Below are 10,467 nucleotides of genomic sequence, written 5' to 3'. Positions count from 1 at the left end.
GCTTTAGCGATAAGTTAGCTATGCATATTAAATACACGTACATACATACACATATGTACATATGTATATCCCTATCGATATGCTCCATCCAAGTGGCGTTTGGGCCTCGCGATTGAGCTCAGTCGCACTGTTCGCTCTCGAGCAGTCGGATCCCACGAGCTGGAGGTACGCTTGGCTCCACACTGGACGCCACCACGGAGTCAAGATCGTAAAGTCTTGCGGGGCTTATCAGCATTCTTTCGCACTCAACTCATTTGCTTTCCCCTCGAGTGGATGTTTGAATACATACATAGTTCCTGTAATCAGGCTGTATCTAATTTCTAATTCCAGCGCCTAGCTTCAAAAGCATCAGAAGCTGCAATTAGAGCCACTGCCGAGAAAGGAGCACCCATGGGCTGGAGGACGCGGATGAGCCGCCTGGTTTCGCTGACATTGCTGGCGACGCTCATGGCCCGTGCGCTGGCGGAGGATGTGCCGCAGGTGAACTGCGAGATGCAGTCCCTTAGCGGACCTAGCTGGCGTTCCGGCACCATCGGCAAGGTGTCCTGCCAATGTCACGGTGGCGAGGGCAGGAAGATGTCTGTGCGCAGGCAGGGCACAATAGAATCAACGGACTCGTACAACGGCACCGTGGTGCACATGGATGCGAATCCCGCCAACGAGTGGGAGCGAAGGTATGAGTGCCTTCTGGATGGCGTCAGCCAGAGCCATGTGTCCGTCCGAGTCTACGCCCTGCTAAATGTTAAGGATTTCGTGTGCCGCGACGAGGTCTATCACTTGAGGTGCACCTTCAGCCGCATGGAGAACGGCAATTTCGAGAACAAAACCCACTACCAGCTGGCCATGGGCATGGTCAAGCCAGTCGACTGCAGGAAGTCGGAGGACGAACGCAGCAGGGGCAAAATGGAGTGCTCCGTGCCCATTGACCCGAACAGCCGTGCACCGGAATGTAGGGTTTTCAGGCTGATCATGAGCGACACCTTGGGCAACCAGACCACGGTGCTCAGGCTCACACAAGCCGAAATGGAGGTGCTGGAGTGGCCGCGGGGCAAGCACAACATGATACAAGCGCCCAACCAGACTTGCCTGGAGTGGAACGGACCCATCATTTACCCGAACCGAACCTTTGAACTGAACGTGCAGTTCCGCCACTCCAAGCTGCCCAACTTGTCCAGGAATCTCACCGTTTTGCAGGAGCGAGCTGTCAGTGTTTTCGACCGGGTCTGCTTTGGAAACCCACCGGAGGGCAACCAGTTGTTCTACGTTAGCCTGAGGCGCCGTTTCCATGGGTCCCCCTGGTCGGAAAGGTATCCCGAGTTTGAACTCACCACGAATGCATCCTTGCCCGTCCGTCCGCCGCGGTTCCTGGCAAATGGCTTCTCCCACGACCGTGCTAAAAGGGAGCTCAAGGTCTACTGGGTGCCGCTGGACGAGCTGGAGTTCAATGGAGCCGAGCAGACATACGTGGCGAGCACCAGGTACGCGTAAACCTACAGGCACAACGAGTTTTTCAAAAACATATTGAGCTTTAAAAGCGTCCTAGTGGCACATTAAGCGACCTATTACATACAACAAGAGTTCTCCGCGAACTCGACTATCAGATACCCATTACCTTACAAATCGTTACGATTGCAAAAAGCTCGTCCATAACTTTTTAATGAATGGATCGATTTGAAGAACTTTCGGCATTATAGGTATACTAGATTCGTTGACAAGTATGTAGCAGGCAGAACCATATAAAATATATATATATTCTTGATCAGGATCAATAGCTGAGTCGATTTGGCAATCTCGATCTCAGGAACTACAAATGCTAAAAGGTTGAGATTAAGCATACAGATTTTAGAGCAATACGCCCATCTAACGCCCACAAATCGGGCAGAACTGCCACGCCCACATTTCTGAACCATTTTTCGATATTTTTTCATAATTCTATTATTCTTGTAGATTTCTATAGATTTGCCAAACAACTTTTTGCCACGCCCACTCTAAAGTAGTAGTTTGGTAGTTGTTGTCATGGGAAATATAGCAGTTTCTATCAATCTTCAACTTAAATTGGGTTAAAAAATAATAATCGTATTATAATACTATTAAATTAGTTTTTTGTGCTCCAGCATTAAAAGTTATATGTTCTCCCACTTGTTTCTAGGCGTGTTTCGTCACTACTGATAATAATATTTTCAATAAACTAGCCAACAGGAGAGACTAACTGCTCTTATACCGATCACCTTGCACATTTTCATTTCAGAACCAAAGTGGCCACCACCCAGAGCAGGATGCTCGCGATCTTCAAGGACTGGGATGACACGCAACCGGCCACAGTGTCTGTGTGGAGCAGCAACGCCGTGGGGCGATCGCTGGAGAGCAGCCAGCTGACGGTGCCCAGACTGAGCGCCATCCGGGATCGACGGATTTACCTGGAGAGCTACAACAAGACGAGCTTCAGACTCAGCTGGCAGGGGCCGGAGGAGCTGGGAAACTTCACTGGCTACATAGTCTATTGGTGCCCGCTGTCCAGCAAAGTGCACGATGCCTGCGACGATAGTTCCTCCATCGAGACCACCTACGCCCGCGAGCCGGTGTACAATTTCTCCGGGATGCATGGCGTGATCCGGATGGCCGTGGCGGCCAACTACAGCGACGGCCTGACCGCCGGGATGCGCTGGTGGTCCGGTGACAGCGAGGTGCCCGAGAAGACAAAGATCCTGCGATACGTGAAGGGCATCATCGCTCTGATTGTGCTTGGGGCACTCGCCGTGGCCGTTCACAAAATGCGCCAAATGGCGGACATCCGGGTTGAGCTGCCGGAGATGAATGAAGTGTCCACGGTAAATTCACTTGGCAGTGTACGCCTGTTCTATCCCGCCAACGTTCCGCCAGAGAAGTTCTACGGCCCAGTGGGCAGAACCGTGACATTTGCAGAAGAGGAGCCTCCGACGTGGCCGGACATAGAAATGGAGGAGGTGCCCAGACCGCAGCCCGTGCTCCAGGCCAATCCGTACGTAACCAATCAGTACGTGACCATGAACGCAATTGGCGCGCCCTGTGGCGATGGGTACATCAAGCCGCCACCCGTGCGCTGAAATCTCCGGGGAGATTGCTCTCCGCTCTTCTTGTAGTTCGCCATTAGTAACTAGCCCAGCCCAGCACCGAAGACCACTAACCAGAAGCATCCTCATTATTTAGTTAGTATTACAACCGTAGGGTTACGCTTGCCACCCATCTGCCATCCTCTGATGGATCTATTTATGTACATCGACATGCATGCGATCGGCATCACCACATACACATGCGATCTAGCCGGGATTATGAGATAGAAGCTCGTTCTGCTCCAGCTAAACACTATTTCGTATATTTAATAAAAAAAATCTTGTACAGACCGAAGAGAATTACAAATAACCAAAGAATACATATATATATGTATGTACATGTATGTGTGGACAGAGAGGAGTATCCTGCGAACCCAGCTCGGGAATTGGTGTGCTCCGATCGCTCAGAGATTGGACGTGGCCGCCTTGCCGCCGTGCCACTTGTAGGAGCCGGAGTACTTGAAGTTGTTCTCCTCGCACTTGCGGTCGGCCTCCTTGGGACCGCGCGATCCGTACTGGTAGGTGATTGGCCGCACCCGCTCCCGCTCGATCTGGTGCAGAATGGGTGTGAAGATGCGCCACGCCTCGCGCAGCTCGTCCGAGCGGACGAAGTGCATCTGGGAGCCGCAGAAGACGTCGAGGATGAGCCGCTCGTAGGCATCCGGCAGGTAGGAGTCCTTGTAGCGGTGCTCGTAGGTGAGGTCCAGCTCCGTCTCCTCGATGTCGAAGGTGATGCCGGGGCTCTTGGTCATCATCTTGAAGTAAAGGGCCTCGCCCGGCTGGACGCGGATGACCAGCTCGTTCCGCTTCGTGCTGCCCTCGAAGATGTCGCCGGGCACGTCCTGGTACTGGATGCGCACCTCCGCCTTGCGCTCGTTCAGCGCCTTGCCGCAGCGCAGGATGAAGGGCACTCCCTGCCAGCGCTCGTTGTTGATCTTGAGCACGCCGAGGGCGTAGGTGGGCGTGTTCGAGTCGTTGCTAACGGTGGGGTCCTCCACGTAGCCCGTGCGCGCATCCTCGGTTGTGCCCTGCGGATTGCCCAGGTACTGGCCCAGCACCATGTCATCCAGCGTCAGGGCTTCGATGCTCTTCAGCACCTTGACCTTCTCGTCTCGGATGTCGTCCGGGTGGCAGCTCACCGGCTTCTCCATGGCCACCAGCGACAGGATCTGGAGCAGATGGTTCTGCATCACGTCGCGTATGATGCCGAACTCGTCGAAGTAGCCGCCACGACCCTGGGTGCCGAAGGGCTCCTTGAACGTGATCAGCACGGAGGCGATGTTCTCGCGGTTCCACGTCGAGCTGAGGATTTTGTTGCCGAAACGTATGGTCATCAGGTTCTGCACCATCTCCTTGCCCAGGTAGTGATCGATGCGGTACAGCTGATCCTCGTTAAACAGACCGGCCAGATGGTCGCTCAGCGCCTGCGAGGAGGCGTCATCCCGTCCGAAGGGCTTCTCGATAATCACGCGGTTCCAACCGCTGCAAGCGAACGGGTTATAGGTGTACATAAGTATCTGGTTTCAAATGACATGCATCTTGATCTTGATCTTGATCTTGATCTTATACTCACCAGAGCGACATGCAGATCTGCTTGATGTTGACAGTCACCTCCTCGAAGACGCTGGGCGGCAGGGCCAGGTAGAAGATGCGGTTCGCCTTGTTCTTGTTCTCCATCATCTCCAGCCGCTGATTAAGCACCTCGAAGCTAGTGCGTCCGTCGTATCTGCCGGACACGTAATCGTTGAGGGCCCAGAACTCGTCGTACTTATTCTGCTCGTGCGGCTGGACCTGTGTAGCAATGGGTTGGGTTAATGCGATGCAGTTTGCCCATGACCAAATCCCGAACGCACCTTCATGTACGGCAGACACTGCGCCTTGAGGGTTTCGGTGGTCAGCATGGAACGGGCATAGCCGCAGAACTTGGTCGGCTTGGGCAGCAGGTCATCGCGGTAGAGCCACCAGAGCGTGGGGTAGATCTTCTTCTTGGCCAGATCGCCGGACGCCCCAAAGATGACGAACGTGTGCGGGATCTTGCCGTCGAAGTGGGTGCCCTCGCAGACCATGGTCGGCGACTTGAGTGACTTGATTATGAGATCCAGGGCGGTGTGATCTGTGGGCACATATGAAAGGCGGATCTTTTAGGCTTGCTCTGGCTTTGAATTCCACTTAAAACTATTACTCTGTAGCTCTGTGGATATCCAAAAATTTCTACTTGTTTCTTCACCGAGTAACTTTTTTCAACTGTCAAAACTTTATCAAAGGGAACTAAATGAACTAGAAATAGTTATCGCTTCCTTGAATGCATTGTTTTACTGCCAAACTATAGAGAGAGAATGGTATACGGGTTCTTTACTTCTTAGTTGCAGAGTGGGAAACAATTTTCATCCGCTTGAGATGTGCGGGAATTTTCAGTGACCTTGGAATTTGCTTAGCCTGCATAGATGGCCGGGGACTTATCGACTCCCGATGAGCTTGAGGTTGGTTGGTCAGAATGAGCTGCGTGAGGACTCACCGAGGGCCTGGAGGCAACTGACGGTACGCGCCCGAGTGCAGACTATTTGACGGCCTATTCAATGTCAAGGGAAGGGAGAGCGATAAGCACTCGATAAGACCGGGATCCGTTGTCTAATCAACTCCGATCCGATCCGATCCGATTCGATTCGATCCCGATGCCGATGCCGATGACTGGCCAAAGAATCCGCCAGAGGTCACCCTCCGCAGCGGGCGCTAATGGTTGGGCCGGGCCAGGTGGAGCAATCGGGCAGCTGGGGCAGGTGCGGAAGCTTGGCCAGGTGTAACAGGTGGAGCAGGTGCACGCGCGTATCTTCCGATGCGGTTGCACAAAACGAATAAATCGCCGCGCTGCGGTCGACTTTAACAAGGTGTAAGCGATGAACCCGGCAGCGACGTCGACGGAGACGGCGAGGCGAACGTGGGCACAAAGTGCAAGCCAAGTGCTCCGGACGTATGTACATACATCACCACTCACCATGTATCCAAACTTGGCTTCGGAACGGGCAGCCTCAGTCGATCGCGTGGCGGGAATGCGATCGGTCGGATGATCAGTTGAACCCACGATGGCATCACTTCCCCCACGGATCGGAAAAGATTACAGTGATGGATGCTTAATGGGTGATATATACTTGATCACCTAGAGAAATATCTGCTATCTCTGATCTACTAGGGATACTGTTCTTGCAAACTAGTAAGCCTCTAAGATAAACCTGTAGTATACCTCTAAATATTATTATTAGTAATAAAAATATAACAACTTTTTCGAAAAGTCAAAAAATCTCAAAATCTTGCAACCTTTGAGCTCCCTTTAATTGTGATTTTGAATGTGCACGTAATGTATCTTAGAGGTCATAGGAAAATCATTTGGAAAAAAGTTGAAAAAGGTTGTGAGCCACTAATGGAGGCACTGTCGCGGTGTCATGAAATAGATTTCGATAATTTGAGCTTCTGGAAAGATCATGGGGCACTGCGTTCGTTTTTGAGAATCATTGTGAGTCGTTTAAAAGTCAGACGAAGTGGATGGGTCTCGGTGGATCACGTGATTCTACGGCTGGCTACCTGGGCTCTCCAAAGATGTGATTTGAGCTGGAATTCAACCCTAATTCCGAGACGGATGTCTGCGGATCCCGGGAATGCATACTTTTCGGCTGTCGGAGCTTCGAAAGATCAGACAGCCAGTGAGTTGGATGGTACTGGTGGATGGATGGTGACTAAGAGGCTGGCAGAGCTCCTTCAAATGCCGAGATTGTGAGTCACAAGCCGACAGTGGTGCTTGCCTATCAGGAACTTATATGACTTTAACCTCCTTTTGAGTTTGCTATATGTCTTAGTTTCCTCTTTTATTTTTTGCCTTGCTTGCTCAAGTCTCCACATTTTGCTTGACCCAGCTTGGTTTCACTTATCGAAGCTCGACTGTAATCTCGGCCGCATCGCATTTGACATTGACACAGACGAAGCGAAGGCATTGGGGCAAGGAGAATGGAGATTGGAGAATGGAGAACAGCCGAATGTAGAGGGCGAGTGGAGAAGGGAGAAAGTAATGGGAGGGGAGCAAGGTAACGCGTTTGAATATTATTAACGCCAAGCGAGTTTGCATTTGTTGTCCGCTGTTGTTTTTTTTTTTCTGTTTGGAAAGGCTTCTCGTGTAGAACGCAGGTGGGCAGCTAATTAACCGTGCGTAGAATGTACACAGGCATGCGTTCCAATGTCATTGCCACAGAGTGGAGAACGGAGATTAGGGACTGGAGAGCTCGCGCTGCCGCCAAAGGTTATTGCTATTGCCTGGTTCTAATCTTAGGAGCACGCAGCGAGTGTTTGTTTTAGCTGGCCGCTCGGATCCAAGCCCGTCCGATGGCCAAGAGCGGCCACACGTCATCGCTCGGCTGGATGGGTAGTTGGGGGAGTGAGTAGTAGGCGTGGAGAAGTGAGAGTAAGAGTGACAGCTGGAGAGTGGCCAGTGGTAGTGGAGAGTGGAAGTATGAAACTATGGTAGAGAGCGTTGTGGGTGCGGGTGCGGGAGCGGAACAGCCGTGTGGCCTCTCCTGTGATAAGAAGACAGTCGGCCGAGTCCGCGTCCTCTGCTTTTTGTAGGTGACCCCCAGTGCCAGGCGAAGAGCACATTTGAAGGGCGCACTGGCACTCGCACTCGCACTCGCAATCGGATTCCGATTGGAAAGCCAGTCCACCTGGCGCGACAGTGATCGCGGCAAGTACGCGCCCAAAAATCGAATTGGTAACAGTGCGCGGTGTGGAATCCAATTCGATACCAATTGCTTGAAGCTGCGATTCTCACCTTCCTTCTGCGTTGCCATCTTGACCCGAATGTGAATGGATTTTTAGGTTTAAAAGCAAAAGTGTGACAACTATGTATACGCTGGCCTTTCGATTCGGATTTCCAACTCGATTTCCGATTTCTCCAGTCGCTGGATTTCGAGCAACCTCTGAGGCTCTGGCAGTGTAATTACAAAGAGTTGCGGCGCTTTAATCGCACGCGCAGGTCGTCGTCGTCGTCGTCGAATTCACTAACTAAACAAAGCGAGTACGGAGTCGCGGAGCCTCGGTGGTAGCGGTAGTAATGGAGCTAAGCACGATCATTCCCTGACTGACTGAAGCGCGGCAGCAAACAAACGCCCCAGCAAGCACTGCCAATGGCAACAACACCAACACCAGCAACAACAGCTGAAGCAGCAAACGCTTTGTAACCCCGACTGCGCCGCTGATCGCAGCCAGGAGCGGATTCGGTGCGCGCGGGGGCCCATTCGATCTGGACATACATACATACATAACACATGCATGACATAAATATTAAAGTAATTCTCTGGCTAATTCATTGGGAGTTACAAGTGCTCTGATTTCTGATTTTAATTTCTGTATAAACACACAAAAATCATAATAATATAAAAATAAAATAATTATGCTTTACGATATCATAGTATAACATGGAAATAAAACTGTTTAATCTGGAGAGAAAAATATGTGCCAAAACGTAAATGTTTACAATATAAAATTTAATCGTGTTTATCGTTGATGATTTTAATGATGCAATTATGCTAGAATTATGATTCCCCCACATTACTAAACAACACCCTTACAATTTCTAATCCTACCTAGAATCACGTCGCATTTGGTCAGTGAAAACGAGCAAACGTCAACAAGAAACCGGCATCAATTGGCGTTGTTGTTTATTTTCTATTGCATGCTAGCGCCCGCTGGCGATTGCATTGTTTAAAACGCACAGCCCCAAGGTGGACAACGGGAATGGCTGGCGGTCGGTCGCGTTGCCCTGTCTGAACAATTGGTAAAACTATGTAAAATTAAAAACGCGGCCTCTGCCCGCGAGGGCCCAGACCATTCCGCCCCTGCGTGGCTCTCTGGCGTGCATGCTCATTCACACAATCACGATGCGAGTTTTCACTTTATATGAATCGAATCCGAATCCGAGTCCGAGTCCGAATTGGACTCAGAGCCGGGCGAAGAGAGCGGCAGAGCGACGGAACGGGAGAACGGGTCGGAGTCAGATGGTCGGCGCCGTCGCCAGCTGGGGGAAGCGAGAGCCTGTGATAAGACCCCCAGTCGACGGGCGAAATTACAAGGAATACGGTCACGTACACATACTACTACATACGAAGGGGTTTTGGGGCCGCCGTGTGGAAATGGTCGTCATTGGTTGTGTGTTAATTTCAAATACATTAGCCAGTTGCTTGCAGGTATGGTGTTGGTGTGGATTACGACTTAGGTGTTTGGAGTATGCGAGTGTGTTGTGGGTGCTGGTCGTTGTTGGATGTGCTTTTGCTGCAGCGATGGCCCCTCTCTATTTACAGTATTCTTATATGCTAGGCTACCAATCCGGAACCCAGGATCCGCACGCGCTGCGTGCAATGCCCGATGTCCTATGCTCTGCGATCGCAGCCTCTGGGGTACGAGATCGTTTGACTCGGCTGGAGCGCATTGGGGCTACGGGATTCTGGTGTTGGTGCTGGAGCTGGACACGAACTGTTGGCAGACGTCGGTCGTCAGTAGAAGAGCACCGAGTGCAGGATGACTCGCTTGCGGCGCTCCTCGAACTCCTGGATTAATTCGTCGATGTCGTTGTCCAGGTCCGTGGACTTGGCCATCTGCAATGGCACAACAATCGTTGGGCGAATTAAGGGAGAGTGGGCGACAGATGATCATACCATGTTTATCATGTCTGTGATGACAAAGGCGCCCATTAGCGCATCCTCAGCGTTGTCCACCACATCCACGTTGAGAACGTGCACGGGTCGGTTGTCCACGGATTCCATGGACTCCATGTGCAGCACCACCAGGTCGTAGACGCGCTCTTCCACGGTGACGATGATGTCGAACTGCTCTTTGGTGTCCTGAAAGCGTTCCGGGCACTTCTTGATGCGCCGATTGCGGTCGAGCATGTGCAGCAGGCCGTTCTGTGTGTAGCTGTGAAAAGGGCGAAAGGGCAGAGATTAGCCAACGGTGGGCCGGAAAAACGAATAACTCACAACTCCTTGTCCTTGGACTCCAGGTCGCGGTAGATGTCCTCGTATTTGGTGCCAAACTCGTAAACATTCGGCTTGTCGAACGCCATGCCCGGCAGCTTGACGCGCTCGCCGGTGCCGTAGGAGCGCACATTGAAGCCCTTCTTGGCCAGAAAGTTGTGCGCCTCCATAGAGCGATTCATGTTCGAGGAACAGACCACGGCGACGGCGAGCTTGCTAAGATCAGTCATGTCTCTTTCTCTTTGGCAGTGCGTTGCAATCGCAGTCGTCGAAAAATATGTTCACCGAATTGGAGATGGGACGGCGAGAACACGAGCACGAATATCGATACGATATATTAACTAATATACATTTAATGCGTTAATCTG

General features: G+C 51.6%; 3 protein-coding genes across 4 annotated transcripts; 1 reads left to right on the top strand and 2 right to left on the bottom strand.

The window, feature by feature from the left end:
- Window positions 1-131: 131 nt before the first annotated feature.
- LOC6615037 (cytokine receptor) lies at window positions 132-3,384 on the top strand. The gene is made up of 3 exons (XM_032724897.1): window positions 132-165; window positions 331-1,478; window positions 2,249-3,384. The coding sequence occupies exons 2-3, from the start codon at window positions 391-393 to the stop codon at window positions 3,081-3,083; spliced, it is 1,923 nt and encodes a 640-aa protein (XP_032580788.1). The 5' UTR covers window positions 132-165; window positions 331-390; the 3' UTR covers window positions 3,084-3,384.
- Window positions 3,331-8,329, bottom strand: LOC6615036 (glucose-6-phosphate 1-dehydrogenase). 2 transcript variants are annotated; one of them, XM_002039417.2, is made up of 4 exons: window positions 7,900-8,329; window positions 4,943-5,202; window positions 4,663-4,880; window positions 3,331-4,571 (listed from the first exon to the last, which is right to left on the bottom strand). In XM_002039417.2, the coding sequence occupies exons 1-4, from the start codon at window positions 7,916-7,918 to the stop codon at window positions 3,494-3,496; spliced, it is 1,575 nt and encodes a 524-aa protein (XP_002039453.1). In that variant the 5' UTR covers window positions 7,919-8,329; the 3' UTR covers window positions 3,331-3,493. The 2 variants fall into 2 exon arrangements, with proteins under 2 accessions (XP_002039453.1, XP_032580789.1); XM_032724898.1 differs by lacking the exon at window positions 7,900-8,329 and adding an exon at window positions 5,605-5,939.
- Window positions 8,330-8,524: 195 nt separating this feature from the next.
- Window positions 8,525-10,372, bottom strand: LOC6615035 (RNA polymerase II subunit A C-terminal domain phosphatase SSU72). The gene is made up of 3 exons (XM_002039416.2): window positions 10,103-10,372; window positions 9,782-10,040; window positions 8,525-9,721 (listed from the first exon to the last, which is right to left on the bottom strand). Exons 1-3 carry the CDS (start codon window positions 10,327-10,329, stop codon window positions 9,620-9,622), a joined length of 588 nt encoding a protein of 195 aa, XP_002039452.1. The 5' UTR covers window positions 10,330-10,372; the 3' UTR covers window positions 8,525-9,619.
- Between the last annotated feature and the right edge of the window lie 95 nt (window positions 10,373-10,467).

The sequence above is a fragment of the Drosophila sechellia genome, chromosome X (genome assembly GCF_004382195.2).
Source record: "Drosophila sechellia strain sech25 chromosome X, ASM438219v1, whole genome shotgun sequence".
NCBI lineage: Eukaryota > Metazoa > Arthropoda > Insecta > Diptera > Drosophilidae > Drosophila > Drosophila sechellia.
Note: the sequence above shows the minus strand (reverse complement) of the source record. Positions and strands in the feature narration are given on the sequence as shown.

Bases quoted from the DNA above. Each gene is read 5' to 3' on its own strand.
- LOC6615037 (XM_032724897.1), top strand. From the start codon at position 391: ATGGGCTGGAGGACGCGGATGAGCCGCCTGGTTTCGCTGACATTGCTG. The intron at 1,479-2,248 runs GTACGCGTAAAC...TTTTCATTTCAG, and splicing joins ACATACGTGGCGAGCACCAG to AACCAAAGTGGCCACCACCC.
- LOC6615036 (XM_002039417.2), bottom strand. The intron at 4,881-4,942 runs GTGCGTTCGGGA...ATTGCTACACAG, and splicing joins AGTGTCTGCCGTACATGAAG to GTCCAGCCGCACGAGCAGAA. The intron at 4,572-4,662 runs GTGAGTATAAGA...GTTCGCTTGCAG, and splicing joins CAGATCTGCATGTCGCTCTG to CGGTTGGAACCGCGTGATTA.
- LOC6615035 (XM_002039416.2), bottom strand. From the start codon at position 10,329: ATGACTGATCTTAGCAAGCTCGCCGTCGCCGTGGTCTGTTCCTCGAAC. The intron at 10,041-10,102 runs GTGAGTTATTCG...CCCTTTTCACAG, and splicing joins GAGTCCAAGGACAAGGAGTT to CTACACACAGAACGGCCTGC. The intron at 9,722-9,781 runs GTATGATCATCT...GTGCCATTGCAG, and splicing joins TCACAGACATGATAAACATG to ATGGCCAAGTCCACGGACCT.